An 18,780-nucleotide genomic window follows, 5' to 3' on the forward strand; every position below is an offset into this window, starting at 1 on the left:
CTATTATGTATCTGACAGGTATTTCAAATTTAACATAGTTTATTAAGCCTGTCTTTTGTTTTTTCTTAGACTTATTTCTCATTTTCTTCATTTTAGTAAGTTATATCACCAACCATGACTTTGCCCAGCTGAAGTCTGTCCCAAGTTGCCTTTGCTTTCTTTCCTTTGTACAACTCCTGTATGAGGGCTGTCATATCCTGTTTTTCTGGCTGTGATGCATCCACATGCCTCTGTGTAACTTACTTATTAGTGCTCAGTACTCATGCAAAGGACAGTGAAGTTTTGTGAGCAGGTGTTACTGGCCAGTCCTTGCTGGCTGTCATTGCTCTTGAATTTTAGGAATGTGCATTTGGTTTTGTTGGAGCCCTGCTGTCAGTCTAGTACTTTCCAACCCACACAACATGGCCTTCACCCTGTCTTTACAACTTCTGATACTGTGATTTCTCTCCTTCCGTGGGTATTGCGAGTAGTATCTTCCCCTCCCACTTCATACTCTGTTCTTATGTGTGCCCTCTTCTCTCATCTGAGTCTCTTATTCTTTGTTTTTTACATGGTCCTTTCTTGTCTTAGCACATCCTCCTGATGATGTCATTCTTGAGCAGCGTCCAGTCATACTACTACATGTAAGACTTTTGTGTGACTATTATTACTACCTGGTATCTCTGCTTGCTAATTGATGATGTGACCTGTGAACTCTGGACATGAACATTCCTGTTTCATGAATTATTGTTGTACCTCTAATGCTTTGATTAGTGCCATTCAGCAACAGAATCTTGGCACATACAAGTGAATAAATACTTGAGAGGCCAAGCAGACCTTCTCTCGTAAGAATGTATACTCAACATAGAGGGAAAATGAAAGTCCATTGCCCAGAGTATATAGGTGACTCTTGCTAACATTGGCGGACCCTTTCCAGAGTACTTAGGTCATAGGGAGGCAGGTGTGCCTATGCCTTTGTGTTCACTTACATGTTTCAACTGAACTATTAGACTTTTGTCTGTCTGCATACCTTCTGTACTGTGATACACTGTTAATTGTGAGCGTTTTTTTCTTAAGTCACTTAAAAATAATTCTTTAGTATACAAGCATATAAACATGCCCTAATTTATTTTTCCATTGCCATTACTGGTCATTTATAAGGTTTTTTGTTTTGTTTTGTTTGTTTTGTTTTTGTTTTTATTTTAGTTTTAAAGCCTAAAAATAGTGCCATCTGCTGGCCAGTTTTATTTTTGTGATTGTAACTTGGGGAAGTAAAATGACTTTTCTTTCAAAATCATTTTGTCTTTGTATTTTGTTGCTAAAGTCTATTCCTTGCTATTTAAGGAAAAAAAAAAAGGCTGTTTTCATGTTCTTGCACTCACTGCTGTGAGCTCTGGCCTAGTGTCTGACCTGTTTCTGACTCTCTGTCCTGCGTCCTCACCTTTCCTGCATAGCAGCCCGCAGCGCCAAGTGTGTGTGAGGTGTTCAAAGCCCTGTGGTTTCCTTTGGACAGAGCACGACTAGACTGGACAGTGACAGGATGTCCTCTGCCTCCAGCACCGCTGAGCGAGGGATGGTGAAACCAATGATCCGACTGGACCAGGAGCAGGACTATCGCCGAAGAGAAAGCAGGTAACTCCTGTGACTGAGTGTGAGAGACGTGAGCACCCCTAGAAGGCTTTGGGGTAAAGATTGCTGAATTTATAGATTTAGCCAGAAGTTTTAGAAAGTTTGCTAGGCTTTTATGAGTATTTTTATATTAATGAATTGAAGAAGAGTAAAATGAATATTTAGTAATTGCATTCCTTCCTTTCCACAGAGTAGCCTTGCTGATACGGGTACATTGAGTTTCACTTTCTCTTCTAAGTTGGCTGCTCTATAGCATACATAGGGAAAGGAGTTTTCATAACATTTTAGTATGTGGTCATTTTTATAGAGAAAATTATTGTATCCATCTCTAGAAGAAATTAAAAAAATGTAAAGACAAAAATAATTTTGGAGAGACATTTCTGTGTCCCAGACTCTCTTGTGTCTGTCTCCCTGCTGAGGCAGAGTGAGTTACTTCCCTTTACATTGTTGCCTCATTTCTCATAGCATGAGCATCTCTGCTTTCTCTTTTCTTTTATGCTTTTTAATATGTTACCTTCTTCATAAATCAGGATTCTCTAAGTATGTAGCAGACTGTGTCCCACGTGCTCACTGTTAAGAGACACCATAGGACTTAGAGCCATAGAAGCCACAGATGGGGAGAAGGAAACACCGTATGAACTCTGTATGTTGTTGGCAGGGAGCTGAGAATACTATTGACCTGTTACAGGGTTTTGAAGGAGGCGTTCTTTCTGTTCTTGTTAGGGATCCAGAACAGATGGTTAGTAGAAGCAGACTTCCCTACATTTAGAGTCAACGATCAGTTCAGTCATAGGCCATAAAAAGTCGTATGTCACTTTGCCATCTTCCAGCAGAGGGCACTGTGTATCGCATGATCATTAATAAATTCAGTCATGTAATTATCAGCAAATACCATAATATTTTTCTTTTGGGGTTTTTGACTATTCGTGTAAGTTTTTTTGGGAGGGGCTGTGTAATTATTAGGTGTCATAAAAGGTAGTTCTCTTTCTATGTTTACACTTGTTTTAGGTGGTATAGAGAAATAGATTATGGTATCTGTCATGGTGAATGGTCGAATCAGTGATTTGTTTGTCCTGGTGTTATAGTCCTCGGTGGCCTTGAATCTCAGTGTGTGTGTCGTACAGATCTGGAACTCAGAGCTCCTTCTGTCTCTACCTCCCAAGGTTGGGATTCAAGGTGTGCTACCACATTTGGCATGAGTTGGTATTGTAATGATCACAGTCATGTGACTGTATGTGATGGAGAAGTGTGACTATTCACTTAGGTGGGAAGAGGAGAGACAAACCATGGACACAAGTGAATATGTTCTGTTATAACAAAATAGACATGTGAAGGCTAATTAAAATTATTTCTTATAAAAAACATTTTGATAATTTCATGCAAGGTAAGGCTAGTACTAAAAGTTTTATTTATTATTTACTCTAGGGATGCTGTTAAGACATTGATGTTAAAACAGGATGGGAACAGAAAACCTATCTTCTAATTCCTAATTCACTTTTCACATTGATAATGCTGAAATTAGCAGTGCTTAATTGGCATATTGTAAAGTCTTAGTTATTTTAACAAATGGGTTTAGAATTATAATTTTAAGCAAGTACAAACATCCTTTTGAGTGATGGGAGTGACTTTTCTTTTAATAATCACCAACATTTTTTTTCCTTTTCCAGTTAACATAAACCCTTTACTAAATTTGTTAAAACAATGAAATGAATAATTTATATAGTTTATGCAAGTAAATTCTTTTAAAAATTTGAAACTGCCTGCAAGGCAAGGTGGTATACACTGTTAATTGTGGAGGCAAATGGATCTCTGAGTCTATGAGTTTGAGGCCAGCCTGATCTACATAGTGGCTTCCATGTCGGCCAGGGCTTTATGGTGAGACCATGTCTTTAAAAAAAAAAAAAAAGAGTACACTTTTAGTATAAGATCTGTATTGAAATAATCATGCTTTTAAATCATTATTTTCCCAAATTCTTAAGGTAAACTCAAATTGTTAAATTACAGACTGGAATAAACATTGAATAATATAATTTAATGGAAAGAATTTTGCTTTTAAAATGATAATAGTTTGCGTTAACTTACATTGTGTTCTGTTTTTCTTTAGAGTGTGTGCGTGCGTGTACATATATGTATGTGTGTTATATGGGTGCTGGGATTCAAACTTGGTTCTCAGCATTTTTTTTTTTTAACCGTTAAGCAATTTCTCCAGTCCCTTGGTATTCTTTTATTTTTGTTCATCTTTCCAATGGAAGAGAATATTTCAGTTAGCTGGTCTGCAAATTACTAGAAACCTGTATCTTCTCACTGTTACCTGAGCTGGGTGGCTTAGATCCTCATCTTCAATCTGCAGTGCTCATTAATAATCCAGACGCCTTACCTGCCTTCTGTCCAGTCGTCTGAGTGTGTGACTGGGGGAATAGAAGAGGCTCTCGTGTAGCCCTTCAGAACTCCATGTGGAAACAAGTGGCAGACAGTGACATTGTTAGCTGTTGACCTTACTTTAAGGCAATTTTAAGTGATGTCAGTTTTTCTTTTAGAACCCAGGATGTGACTGGGCCTGAGCTGATACTGCCTGCCAGCATTGAATTCAGGGAAAGCTGTGAGTCCTTTTAGAACCTGCTACTAGTGAATGAGTTCTTGTCCCACTTTTCTCCAGATGACATTTCTGTTCATTTTTCTTCTTTCTAAAATCTTTTTACAGCGGAAGATTCTTTTTTGTCTGCCATTATAAACTATACCAATAGCTCTACAGTTCACTTTAAGTTGTCGCCGACATATGTGCTGTACATGGCATGCCGGTATGTATTGTCCAGCCAGCACAGGCCCGACATCAGCCCTGCAGAGCGCACACATAAGGCCATTGCTGTTGTCAACAAGATGGTGAGCATGATGGAAGGGGTCATCCAGGTGAGTGTCCGCCCAGCAAGCCTGCTGGGAAATGGTAGCCATCTTTTTAGTTTCTGTGACGTTTCTAAAGTTCTGATTGCAAGTTTGCCTTTATAGCCTAAGAGTCTTTTTTTAAAAAATAAATAAAAATAAAATGCATAGCTTTTAAAGTCAAAAGTAAATAAAAATTTTTTAAAACTTTCTTTTCTGGAAATTATAGAATAAATGAAGATAAATTATATGTTGCAGCACAATCATCTTAAAATTAGTTGCTGAGAAAGTGCTGAGGTGATGGTCAGTTTTCTTTGAGTTTTCTCTAAATTACTGAAGTGAAATCCACACAGTGTATGTGTGCAGCTCTACCTTGAGAATGTCTCCAGTGCCAAGAGGGTAGCCGTCCTCCCTTCCACAGGCCCTGGTGTTTGTTGTCAGGCATTTGCTTCTTTCTCATGAGCTTGCTATGGTGTTGGGAGTGTGTAGTTCTGACATCTAGATGTAGGGCTGCTGGGTTTGAGGGTGAACTTCACTGGGGATGGACTTCTTTCACAGTCCTGCTACTCAAAATCCATAGTTGATAAAATTGGCTCAGCTGTTTTTTATATTCAGGAAGTTTGAGGATTTAATTGTAAACGTTGTTATAAGTAAGTTTATAGACTTTAAACTTTTTCAAACTTAACCAGTGCTTTTACTCAGCTAAGAAAGTAATAATGCAATGTTAAATACTTTGGTTACATGGTTTGGTGATTAAAAAAAAAATCCTGGCAGTATAATTTGTGGGAAACTGAGATGGTCTTTTAATACTCTCCAAGTTGTTTTTATTAAAAAGCCAACAGTTTTCCACAAATGTTTCTTTTACATATGAGTGACTCACACAGTAGGAGTTTGATGGACTTGTCCAACCTAAAGAATAGATAAAAATGAAGTCACTTTATCTGGATATTTTGTTATTCTGGTATCATCACTTTATATATAAACAAACAAATGTCCTTTTAAGTTATCATTCATAGTCATTGTCTGTCTCTTGCCATGTGTGGACTGCGGTACTCCAAGCACCAAACTGCCTTTGAGAACTTGTCCTTGCTGTTGTCTGCTAGTGAGGACTTTGACTGCTGTCTGGGAAAGGCTTTTAAACATCAGAGTAGGTTCATTGTAAAATTGGAACACTCTGTTGGCGGAAACAAATTACGACAGCAAATAATTTCAAGAAGTAATTTAAATTCTATTTTTAAAATTTATTCCCTTTAGTATAGCTGTAATATGAATTCTTTATGTACTTTTAAGATTTTCTGCTTTTATTTTGATTGTTTTTCTTGGTCTTTTCATTCTCATTCTCATAATTAATTCAGGGGAAAGGACTCCTTTACCTTTAAGTAGTAAGTCCACAGTATCATTTTTAAAAAGTGTTTGGAAGTCCTTCCTTTGCATGTCAGTATTATCATTTGTGTTTTATTATGACATCATCTTTATAAACTGTAAAACTCAGTTGTGCGAATGTTAAGAACATGAAACCAACCCTTTATGTCAAATAACTTGGGAATAACTAAGTGTCGTACTTCATGTCGTACCTTCATGTTAGTGTTTTAATTTTTTTAAACTATCATGATTGTTTACAAGTTTCTTTCTCTCGTTCTGCTTGATTTCCCCTCGTCTGTTTTTCTCCAGGAAGTAGACCAGGTTGATCAGGTAGGAAATGCTGCTGGGAGCTGATCCTAGCTGTGTTGGCTTAGCTGAGTTTCTCATGCTGCTTCCATTACAAATATGATCCTACAAAACCTGGACTGAGCAGTTCATAACCCTCATTCAGCAACTGAAACATGCAGTACTAAAATCCTTTTTGACTGTGCAACTTTATCAGCATTTCATAATTTCTGCTTAATGCACTTCAGTGTGGATATGAAATGACAAAAGTTCTGTTTCTTCTCTATTATTTATCCTTGGTTCCTATTCTTTGGATCTCATCTAAGGTTGCCTGGCCTGCAAATGTGGTCGGGAGAGGACGTGATAGATCAGTACTTGATACTGAGTTGCATGGTGTCCAAGCCAGTGACTACAAGTATCAGGGAGGCTGTGGGTAACCATGGATACATGTGTGTATGATACACAGATTACCAGATAATGCGTAATCTTCAATTTGATTTGGTAATACATGATATCTCCGTTCTCTACTAATTCCGCAAATTACATCTAATTAGACCAGTATGTCTGTGTCCTTGCATCCTGAGATGCTGCAGTGCTTATTTACTTCCCATTGCTCTGCATGTACCTAAATTTCTTTGCAAGTATCTGGTATCTGTGGTAAATACCTGGTGAAGATGGGAAGGTACTGGTCTATCTTCAGCTTTTCAAGAGCATTCCTATTTATTTCTAATCTTTCTAGTATCTGACATTTGTTAATGGAAACATTTTCTGTCCACAGAAACAAAAGAACATTGCCGGGGCACTTGCTTTCTGGATGGCAAATGCATCTGAACTTCTCAACTTTATCAAGCAGGATCGAGACCTTAGTCGGATCACACTAGATGCCCAGGATGTTTTGGCACACTTGGTTCAGATGGCCTTTAAGTAAGAAACGCATTCTGGAAGGAGTTACCTTATGTGTTTCCTGTTCTGTTTTCAAAACTAATACTAAAGATTTTCATTTAAACTAATTGAAGATGCTAACCAAGGAGGTTGGGAAAATGTGCTGACTAAGAGCACTACATTCTGGGACTCCATTCTAGTGTCCCAGAGTGCAGTTTTTGTTATTTTTAGTAGAAAATATTCTTAAAGAATAAAGATTGTCTTAATAAAAGGTCTTAACACTATCTGTGCAAACTTGCTAAGGTTATTAAAATTATGTATTTTCAGGTACTTGGTTCACTGTCTCCAGTCAGAGCTTAATAACTACATGCCAGCCTTTCTGGATGATCCCGAGGAGAACAGTCTGCAAAGACCAAAAATAGGTTAGGGTCTGTGTGCCTTCCTCCACCATTTAACTTAATTTAATTTGGTATTTTTTGTTTTGTTTTGTTTTTAAGATTTTTTTAAATCTTTAAGTATATGTGTGTTTTGCTTGATTATTTGTACCATATAAGAGCTACAGAATTGAGAGGGTGTCAGGTTTCTTGGGCTGAATTACAGGCTGTTGTGAGCCATCATGTGGATGCTGGGAATCGAGGGAATTGACTGAGCCATCTCTCCAGTTCCTAGTTTTGTTTGTTTTTTTGATGCCACTGACCTTTGTCTGGTTATAGGCCCAGCAAAGTTCTGCTGTGCCATTCTGCTAAGGACTATGTTTTAATTTTTAAATTTTTTATGTATATGAGTTTTGACCGCATGTATGTTTGTGTCTAGTACCCACAGAGGCCAGACGAGGTCATGGGATTCCCTGGAACTAGAGTTATAGATGGCTGGGAACTGAACCTGGGTCCTCTGCAAGTGCAGCTCGTACTCTTAGCTTCTGAGCCACCTCTTCAGCCCTTAAATTTATCTTAATGTTGAATATATTGTTATATATTGAATATATATATAAGGGGTGTGTTTTTAGGATTTATTGATGTTATATGTTTGTATGAGTGTATACAGTGGGTGCCAGTACCCGAGGAGGCCAGAAGAGGGCGTTAGAGCCCTAGAGTATCTGCAGCTGGGAAAGGAACTTGGGTCTCCCAGATCAGTAAGTGTTCCTAACCATGTAGCCATCTTTCCAGCCCCAGGGTGGTTTCTTCAATGTCTTATTGGATTTGGAAGTCTTTGTAATAACTTCTAAGTTAATTTATGAATAATATTTGCTATGTTGATAATATATAAGAAGTCTTAAAGTGTCTTCTAGGTGAATTTATATTTGAATTATGGTTAGTTAGTAACTGCATGTATTTGAGACTACATCCCTGCTTTTTGTTTGAATTTGACACTTACCAGTTAATTGCTACAACTACTTATGTCTAAAGTTGGTATGACTCAGAAGGTCTACAATGACTTCTGGTCTCTGGATTTCTCTTCCATGTCCTGAACAGATGACGTGCTGCATACACTCACCGGAGCCATGTCCTTGCTGAGGCGCTGCAGGGTCAATGCTGCCTTGACCATCCAGCTGTTCTCCCAGCTCTTCCACTTTATCAATATGTGGCTGTTCAACAGATTGGTGACTGACCCAGATTCAGGCCTCTGTTCTCACTACTGGGGAGCAATTATCCGCCAGCAGCTAGGGCATATTGAAGCCTGGGCAGAGAAGCAGGGACTAGAGCTGGCGGCTGATTGTCACTTGAGCAGGATTGTGCAGGTGTGTACAAGGTTGTACTCCATTCTCTGTGCTTCTCCCTCTTCCCTGTTAATGTATTGGTGGTGAATTTCAGATTTTATAATGGACAAGAACTTGGGTTCAGTAAATAAAGCCTCAGTCTTTCTCTCGTCACGTAGATTCAGGCAAGATCTTGGCTGCTGTAACAAAGCAGCTAAAACTAAATGTCATAGCAGGCATTTATTGCCTCCCACTTCTGGAAGCTAGAGCTCGGAACCACGGTGCTAGCTGTGTGAGTACCTTTTGAGGGACTGTTACAAATCTGTTCTACCATCCTCTGTTGGCTTACACCCAACGTAGGCTTTTGTTGGACAGTTTTGCTGTAGTCTTTGTGTGGCATTCTTGGATACATGTCTGTCCAAGTGTCTGGTTTGTACAAGGGTACCAGTAGCATGGCCCTCCTTTTTAACCAACGGTATATAAACAAGGTCCCTTTTCTGTAATACTCAGGCCTCCAACATCAGAATTTCAAGGGTCATTGTTCACCCTATAACAAGGTGTATAAACAGTAGGATAGAAATGTCATTGAAGTGTTTTTGTTGAGATCAGCAAGATACACTTTAAAAAGCCTTATACTGAAGTATAAATGGTAATTAGTTAGCAAGTCGTATTCTGCTATCTTAACAGCTCTCAGAGAAAGCTTTAGATTCAAAAGTCTAGGAACTGCTTTTTATAACTAAGAGAATGAGTATGTGCCACCTCAAAACATACAACATTTAGAATCTTTTCTAATATATTAGCTTTTGTTTTTTATGCCTTCATCTCCTCTAAAGGTATTCATTATCCTGAGAAACTAGTTAGCTCTCAACTTTTATCAAAATCTGTATCAGCAAGATTCTCTTATTCCTATAATTGATCATGTGGATTGCTGTATAAATATTCAGACTTTCAAAGAGACCTTTATAAGTGCATCATAAACATTGATACTTGGATCAGATTATGTTAAAACATAAAAACTAAAGTAAATCCAAGAGGCTATTTTGAAAAACCTCTAAAAGTATGCTTGTAGTTTAATTTATGTTGCTAAATGTTAATGCCTCTTTATAAACATTCTTCATTTCAAAACCAAATTAACAAGTTATTAGCTTAGCAACTGTTAGAAAAGGGTTTTCTGATTGGTGTTACTGGGAATTTGAACTCAGGACCTCACATATGATGCTGAGTGTGAGCTCTTCCACTAACCTACTCTCTCAGCCTTAATGAGAAAATATTTTTAGTATCTTACTTCATAATATTTATTCTCTTAAATAGGCTACTACTTTGCTTACCATGGATAAGTATGTGCCTGATGACATTCCAAATATAAACAGCACATGCTTTAAGTTAAATTCTCTGCAACTTCAAGCCTTATTGCAAAATTACCACTGTGCACCTGATGAGCCTGTTATCCCTACGGTAAGTGAATATTACCATGATACCATGTAGTGTGGGCATGTCTGCACAGGAAGGGCAGGATGAAGGGGAAAGAAAAGGAAAGCTTTCTCAGTGATGTGTCAGTAGTGAGCTTACCTAAAATTATCATAGGAGATCATTTTTATCTGAAGTCTTATTTGTGCAAAGAATATAGATTATATATGCATTTTAGAAAGAAATTATCTAATTTGGGGCATTGCTTCTTAGGAAATTTTTGGAAGGACTAGAAGGAAGTTTAAAGCACTGTGCTTAAGTACTGGAGAGTCAGATCTGCTCATAAAGCTTCAAGGATTTTTTTCATATACCATATGTGCATTGCTGCCATCAGCAACAGCATAAGTCTTCACTACCAAAGCAGTCTTTTCAGATTTCATACATCAGTGTCTGATCAGTAACAGCCAGTCTCACTCTGAAGAGAGCCTGGGATTTTATGTATACTGATCTCATACTGTAATAAGGACTCCAGGGTAAGAAACCCATCCATAATATCTATCCTTATTGATTGTACCACAGATACTACCATCTTAAGTTAATACCTGGGAGAAATAGTTGAAAGAAAAGATTAGGCCTCAAGGTTTCTGAGTTTCAGTCCATGATTAACTTGTTCCCTGATTATGGACTGTAGTAAGGGAGAGGACATGATTGCAAAGAAGATGCTGTGAACGAGAGCTGCTTACTCCCTTTAGCCAGGAAACAGAAAACTCGTGGAGCTCTCTCCTTTGGTCATAACATGGTGTTGCCATCTTAAAATTAGAGGAGCTGATAGCCCACACTAGACCCTTAAGACACAGGATTGAGCCCACTAACATCATGTAGTGGAATAGGGGAAGGACGCACAGGACCCCTTGTCTACCTGAAGAATATGTGAACAGGTAACAGTTTCTGGTGGTCGGGAAACTCAGCTCCTCTTTGGTGGTATACCTACCTGTAAGTTGTCCATGCTGCTTTTAATGGGTAACCCCATTTAAATATTTACCATGCCAGGCTTGGATAGAATCATTTTTTTGTCCTGTTCTTTCTTTGTGTATACAGGGTGAGTATATATGGACACTTCAGTTTAAAAAATAAAAATTCAAATACAGGAAGGGGGTCCATTAAAGATCAACCCTCACACCCGCCCCACCCCTGCGACCTTTTTCCAGTTAGACCTAATTTTTCCTGATTCTACCACTTCATGATAATCCATTCAAATTTTGAATTCACCAACTATTAATTCATTGACTAAGACAAGAGTCCTTTTGACCTAATCATTTCTCCAAAGCCTCACTTCTTTCATATGGGTAGCAAGCCCCCAATCCATAAACCTTTAGGTGTGCTTCAGATCCAAACCATACCATCTTAATCTGAGCCAGTTGTGTCTAGATTATTCTAGTTGATGGGCAATTGAATTTCAGTATTGAGTTATAACAATAAAAGACAGGTACAAAATAGCCAGCAGATGAAAATAACTCAGTTAGCAATACAGTACTCCAGAAAACCATGTGTCAGTGATGTGAGGAATGTGTGTACAGTGAAGAAGGAATTGTGGTTGCCTCCATGATGTGCATGAATATTATAATGCAGTTGTTGCAAAAGAAACTGTATGTGTATGTAAAATATATGCAGTGGCTTCCAGCTAGTTAATTTCAAGAATAGACAAAACTTTGTGTGACATTTAAACCTGGGTAGTTGTTCCCTATATGGAAAAGGAAGATGGTGGTAGAGCCCAGGGCTGCTTTGCTCCTGATACTGAAGTTGTGGGGGAAATGAGCTGGGATCTTCATTTTAATGGATCATAAAATTGACATTTGAGCTTCACATGTTTGTTTTCTTTCTCACTATTCTCCACCCTGAGATGTGTGTGTATGTGTGTTTTAGTACTGTATTTGGTAATAAAAATTATCCACAGGCCCCCCCCCAGTTCTGCAACTTTTCTGTTAATAGACTTTTTTTTTAATTTTATGTGCATTAATGTTTTGCGTGCGTGTGTGTGTGTGTGTGTGTGTGTGTGAGAGAGAGAGAGAGAGAGAGAGAGAGAGAGAGAGAGAGAGAGAGAGAGGGAGGGAGGGAGGGAGGGAGGGAGGGAGGGTGTTGGATCCCCTGGAACTGGAGTTAGAGGCAGGTGTGAGCTGCCATGTGGTTGCTGGGAATTGAACCTGGGTCCTCTGGAAGAGCAGAGGACCAGTGCTCTTCACTGATGAGCCATCTCTCCAGCCCTATTAATAGACTTTTAATCAAAGATATTTTTGTTTGTTATTGTTTTTTAATAGTTATTTTATAAGGTTTTCTGTACAGAATTTCATGTTCTATAAAAATAATCATTTGCAACTTAATAATATGTGCAAATAAATCAACTTCTTTGGGCAAGAGAAGAGGATCTTTTGCTTCCCCCCCCCCTCCTTTTTTTTTTTTCTTCCTTGAGACGGTTTCTCTGTATAGCCCTGGCTGTCCTGTCCTGGAACTCATTTTGTAGACCAGGCTGGCTTTGAACTCAGAGACTTGCCTGCCTCTGCCTCCTGAGTGCTGGAATTAAAGTCGTACACCACCACTGCCCAGTGAGACTATCTTGTGGTAAAACAGTGTTTTAAAGCCATATGTAGTTGTGAGTTAATCAGCCTCTTGTTCTGTCTTTAAGTATTGTGTGTTGGGTGTGCACCTTGTAAAGCCAACTTTCTGTGTCCTGTTGAGTGTGCTATCCCTGAGGTCATGTCTGTGACAGCAAAGTGCTTCCCGTTGGTCAGAATCTCTTGATGAGTCCGTATCTGTTTTCTGCAGGATCTCATAGAAAGTGTTGTGGCTGTTGCTGAGAACACAGCTGATGAGCTCGCTCGCAGTGATGGCAGAGATGTTCAGTTGGAGGAGGACCCTGACCTACAACTACCTTTTCTTTTGCCAGAAGATGGATATTCCTGTGATGTCGTCAGAAACATTCCAAATGGTTTACAAGAATTTTTAGACCCTCTGTGCCAGAGAGGTAAATACCACTTGTCATACCTCAGTTGGAGCACGCAGCTGGGTTCAAAGGAGCTTCGCACTGGCTCTCTGAATGACAGGCCTATGGAACTGTGCCTAAGGAAACTGTGTTCCTATGACTCAAGAGAGTTTCACTGAGATGAAAGATCTCACATGCCCGGACACCACCCATGTGGGTGGGTTGCGTTCCTTGATTGAGCACCTGCTCTCTTCCCACACGGTGCCACAACAAGGGACCTTTGATTATACCTTTCTCCTGGCAGCACAGGCTCCCAGGGTTCTGAGAGATCCTAGCTCACTGCCCGCCAGCTGAACTGTCACAGGCTGGTCTTCTGTTGTTCCTTCCTCACAAAGTGGGCTAAGAGGTGACGATGGACAGGTTGCCTGTTGAGGGAGGCTCTGAGTACCCAGTGTCCTGCCACAGCTTCTGGGCCTGCCACCTCAGGCAAACGTGTAGCTGTCTCCAGCTTTTGCCTGACTGCTTCTGTGACCTTTAATATACTGTTTTGCTGGTATATGATAATTATAAAAAAAACTTTTTCTTTTTTCTTTGAGGCAGTACAAATTTTAATCTACTCTGCTACATTTTTTTTTATGTTGTAAAGAATAACAGATGAGTAGGAAAGTAGACCCAAAGTATAGGGGTTCAATTAAGTGACAAATAGTAAGACTAGTGAAGGGACTGGCCATAGATAAATGTAGTGTGTGATTGTTTTTTTTTTTCAAATCTCAGTGACTGTTTTACCACAAAAAATGTTTCATATCTTCAAAAGTATAGTGATGAAAAAAATTCATTGCATTGGAAGATGACCTCTTTGCATGAGCTCTGTGTTGTGGGCACGGCAGTTTGTGCTTCAGCTCTCCTAGCATGTCTGCTGTGCTCCGACACAGAGTCCAAGGTTGGGGAAACAGAGGTGAGGTCATTTAGGAAAACTGCATGATGCTTGAAGGAGAGTGGACATGTTTAGGCCTGAGAAACCCTCATTCATGGTACAGGTAGACCTGTATCCAGATAGGGAAATTGAGCCCGGCTGCAATAGTTTGAACATTCTAGGCATCCATCTTTAACAGAAAAACTTAAGCCTGCATTGGGAACACAGTAAAGCAGCCTGACTGCTTGCTGAAGATGTACTTAAAGGTGTTTCTATGTGCGCATCTCAGCAGAGCAGGTTAATAGATTCTTTATCCCCAGGAGTGGGTCTTATCTATTCCTTCTGTTGGGAGGCTGTGAGCTGCTCATGAGAGAGACCATGTGTCTAGAGGCTTTTCCATCAAGACTGTGTACAGAGCCAGGGACTAGGGTGCTAGTTTGTTATAAAGGGGTATGAGCATTGTGCCTTCCCAGTGAAGCTTCGTCAGGGGGTTGTATCTTATCTTCCAGGGCATGTGTAAGTCTTCTCTTCCCAGTGGTGGTATGAGTATTGTCTTCACAGTGCTGAGTTACTGTAGCTTCGTTTTGGCTGGGCTTCCTCACTCCTGTCCATACTCACTTAGGCATGCTTCATGCTGACACTCAGAAACGTGTTAATTAATGTTTTGTAAATAAGTAAGCTAGGAGACTAATCTGCTCCAACTTTGCAATGGACATAATTTATAATGTGCTGGTTTTGTCTTGTACACCATGGGTATTTGCCAGCATGGAAACTGTGAGGTCTTAACTTGACGAAGAGTTTCCTTCATATCTTCCCCTAGGCTCTCTTTAAGTGATCTTAGGCCATTTGGTATTTCATTCTGGTTTTGACAACCATATATTGTTTCATACATGTTGGATGTTTATAGTTCATTCAACCTAGCACACAGATGCCTTTAAAGGTGTAAAGTGGGCTGAGTCTTATGACATCAGTGTTTCTTAATTCTTTACACTCCAATCTTTGTAAACTGATTAAAGAACTACTGTGCACTCTCAGTACCCCACCCCTTCTCAGTGCTCTGCAGTTCTGTGAAAGACTGAAACCAGCCCAGACCATTCCAGGGTTATGATGAGTGCCTCAGCTGTGACAAATCCGTTTCCATGAGCAGTATAGTGCAGAGCTTGTTGTGGAAATTGGACATTTGAAAATATAAAACATTGTTTATAGTTACTGAAATTTCAGATTTTTAATAGCATTATAGTTCTCTAAAACATGAGGAAGTAAAAAATTCTGGTTACATATCAATGAAACTGCTGTATTGAAACATTTTTAAAGTGAAATTACATTATTTTTTTTTATTTTAGTTGATGCTCTTTATATTTCTCCTTCCTTCTTCCACAAGTACATGTGTGATAACAGCAATCTAAATTATATTTCATTGATAAAACACCAAACCGGGGATGACTCTGGACAGCTAGGCTTCAGGCATGCAGCTGTCCACATATGGTGAGACCTTGAGCAACACTGACTGTTCACGACAAGAGGATGAAGACAGTAGCCCTGGAGCAAACTTTATTTTGTCAAAAGTAACTGAGGACTATAAAAAAAATTAACTAAATTAAGATGAGATGGCTTTGAATAAAGGTCTTGGTATTTTAAATATGTTCTCTATCCTGAATAAGGATATCAGAAATACTTTGGTGGGAATATTAGGGATCCAGCTAAGGACTTTGCACATAATAGGTAAAAAAGTGCTCTACACTCAGCTGTAACAGAAAGCTGAGGCAGGGGGATTATGGGTTTGAGGCTAGTCCAGGCTACAAAGTAAGTTCAAAGCTCCTGCCTCAGAAAACAGCAACACAGAACCATTCTTTAAGACTTTAAATGCACACGAGCTGAGGAAGTGTGTACAAAATGTTGTGAGAAAGGAAGTGGTCTGTAGTGTAAGACATTCAATCCAGCCTGGTGTTAACAGGTTGGTAGCCCATGTCTGTCATTCTCTGGTTCCTATGCCTTTCTTCTGCTAAACAAATATGTATGTCACGGAGGGTTTTCCTTTCGGGTGGAATGTATAGTTCTGTAAGACTGTATTTACAGAACAGTTCACCAATTTTCATAGAAAGAAAAATGGTTTAAATCAGTAATCTGTCTTGTTTTCCTTGTTGAAAATTGTGTGGGATTAAGTTTGTCTTACCTGTCTTATAATAGTTATTTTCTTTTTAGGATTTTGCAGGTTGATTCCTCATACACGTTCACCAGGTACTTGGACGATATATTTTGAAGGTGCAGATTATGAAAGTCACCTTATGCGTGAGAACACAGAACTGGCAAGTATTTGAGGTTGGGATGGAGTAAAATATGAAATGTTCATAATGACTTCAGAGATGTGATATAATTTATTCTTTCCGTACATGGAATGTTATAACGGAAAATTAGAAAATGATTTTCTAATACTAATTTGATTCAAACATTTTAAAACTTTGATTTGTAAAAACACATGCATTTACTTCCTGAGCCAGGTCTGTACAGTTTTTTGTAGTAAGATAAATGGTTCTGTAGCAATAAAGAATATTTGTGATCACACTTATGGCAGCCTACATACATATTTTTGGAACATATTAGTATAATAACTTTGAACAGTTTTATTATAAAATATTTTTCAGTGGAAAAAATTATTCTTTTCTAATGATATTCTATTTGTCTTAAATGTGTATCAGATAATTCATAATTTTGAAATAGTAAGAAATTTTATTAATCTTGAAAATTACATTTTGCTTCAAATATAGTTTCAAAACGAATACTTTATATAGTATATATGTTTATATAAAACTTTAGATTTAAACATGTATCAGAGCCATCTCCTAAAATTGAATTGATAGTTGTCATTATGCCAAATATGTGGACTTACTACTAACAAAGTGACCATTTCTTTTTATTGAATTCCTTTGTTTGTTTTTGGTCAAATTCAAAGTAACAGTATCAATTTCTGATGACCAGATTTTATAGGAAAGCAATTACTTTTTGGATTCATTGATTATTCATCTTTCAGATTTATTCTCAGATTACCCAGGAGATAGATTTCAGTCTGATCTATGTAAAACAAAAATTTTAATATCACATGATTTTATTTGTTTTCTCCTTCCTGTTATTTCGTGGTCTTTACAGTTACTCACCTTTCATTAATCACTGTCTTTGCCATGTGCATCTTAGTAGTTATGTTTCCTCTCAGGGTATATTCAGTGTTCATTTTGTTTTTAATTTTGTTCACACTTTAGTGTGAAGTTTGGCATGAGTGTAATATGTGACTTAAATAATGCTTTCCTTAAAAATCAAAATACAACAAAAACCACTGTCTTTGAATCTATCCAAGCCCTGACTGCCTCTTCTGCTCGGCTATGCTCAGTTCCTTTGCATTGGTTGCCCAACTCAGGATGTATTTCTTGATGAAGCACTGGAACTACAGCTGTTGTATCCTATAGTTCTTTATGTTCACCGTTTTAAATAAAATGTGCAGTTTCCCAAGAGATGAAGATATTATTTCATCTCTGTTATAGCCATTTTCTGCTATCTTCCCAAACAGTGGAAAAGTATAAAATAACTTTAAGCTTTTTCTTTGGAAAACAAAACAAAACCCTAACAGTTTATTTTAAAAGATCATAAAGGTAAAATTTGGATTTTGTTTTTATGGTTGTATTTTTTAACCTGGTAGAAAATGGAAGCTTAATCTTGTTTCATAAATCAATTCTTAACATTTGAATGGCATTTGTAGCTAGGTTTATCTTTTAAACTCTGGCCAAATGATGTAATGCTGTTTAGCAAATAAAAAGTACCTGAGGTAGTGGACTTTTATACCCTTTCTTTTCTTTGTTTATAACAAGTTAACTAGCTTTCTAACCATATGAGATAAAATGGAACTCTTTTCTCATCTTTAGGCCCAGCCTCTGAGGAAGGAACCTGAAATAATCACCGTGACCCTAAAAAAACAGAATGGAATGGGCCTCAGCATTGTAGCCGCGAAGGTAGGACTGAGGGAGCCCCTGGAGAGCATCTTCTGCCATCCACGACCATGAGTCAGCATGGACCAGAGTGATGGTCAGCTCTGCTTCTGGGAGAAGGGAGCATGCTGCCTGAAGGCAGCTGCTGTCCTCCTGGCGTTCCCATGGCTGTAGTGAATGGCTCCTTGAGATGGCATGGTCAAGACTAGTTAGGCACCGTGGGAAAAGCGAGCATGGGCACTAGAGAAATCGTTGCGTCTGTCACATTGTCATGTCAGATGTTGGATCTTTTCAGCCTTCAGTGTGTGGCAGTCATGGGGACATAATCACACAACCATTCTAGTCTCTAGGGTGTAGTGGAGCTAAGCACATAGCTGTGCATCCATCCGAAGTGTTGGCAGCTCCCGCACCCTTCCTGTTCTCTTGGCATCTAAGTCCTAGTCTGTTAAAGGACTTTCTTCCCATTAGAAGAAATTAACAGTATGACTGAAGTTATTATTTAAAAATAGAAAAAAGCTTCCACAATCATAGTCAGGTATTTTCAATGAAACAAATGTTTTTTAATGAAAATTTAAATTAGCATATAATGAATTTAATTATGATTTTTTCATAAATATGTCACTGTATTTTGTTCATTCCCATCCCCCACTGCTGATATTTTTTTTGAAGGTTGCATTAAGTCTCTTACCCTTGCCAATTGATTTATATACAGTACATATGGCATGAGGTATAGGGGCAGACCATGAGGTCAGCATTGCACCATGCAAAATAATGAGAAACTTGCCAAAGTCTTGGCTCT

General features: G+C 38.5%; 1 protein-coding gene across 27 annotated transcripts in view; it reads left to right on the top strand.

Annotated features, from left to right (window-relative positions):
• Positions 1 to 18,780, top strand: part of Afdn (afadin, adherens junction formation factor) — a 130,001-nt gene that overhangs the window by 73,231 nt on the left and 37,990 nt on the right. For 19 of the 27 annotated variants that reach the window (XR_015001046.2, XM_085687159.2, XM_085687172.2 and 16 more), the window contains 11 exons: positions 1,493 to 1,611; positions 4,146 to 4,207; positions 4,310 to 4,515; positions 6,157 to 6,177; positions 6,911 to 7,056; positions 7,342 to 7,436; positions 8,487 to 8,752; positions 10,022 to 10,165; positions 12,938 to 13,136; positions 16,210 to 16,313; positions 17,919 to 18,005. Coding sequence is in view for 26 of the 27 variants with exons in the window: in XM_085687159.2 (XP_085543285.1) it covers positions 1,493 to 1,611; positions 4,146 to 4,207; positions 4,310 to 4,515; positions 6,157 to 6,177; positions 6,911 to 7,056; positions 7,342 to 7,436; positions 8,487 to 8,752; positions 10,022 to 10,165; positions 12,938 to 13,136; positions 16,210 to 16,313; positions 17,919 to 18,005 (1,449 nt within the window). In the remaining variant the exon portion in view is untranslated. The remainder of the gene's footprint in view (positions 1 to 1,492; positions 1,612 to 4,145; positions 4,208 to 4,309; positions 4,516 to 6,156; positions 6,178 to 6,910; positions 7,057 to 7,341; positions 7,437 to 8,486; positions 8,753 to 10,021; positions 10,166 to 12,937; positions 13,137 to 16,209; positions 16,314 to 17,918; positions 18,006 to 18,780) is intronic. The other 8 variants (XM_085687247.2, XM_085687175.2, XM_085687217.2 and 5 more) reach the window with 1 other exon arrangement.

The sequence above is a fragment of the Myodes glareolus genome, chromosome 1 (assembly GCF_982192425.1).
Source record: "Myodes glareolus chromosome 1, mMyoGla1.1, whole genome shotgun sequence".
Classification (NCBI taxonomy): Eukaryota; Metazoa; Chordata; class Mammalia; order Rodentia; family Cricetidae; genus Myodes; species Myodes glareolus.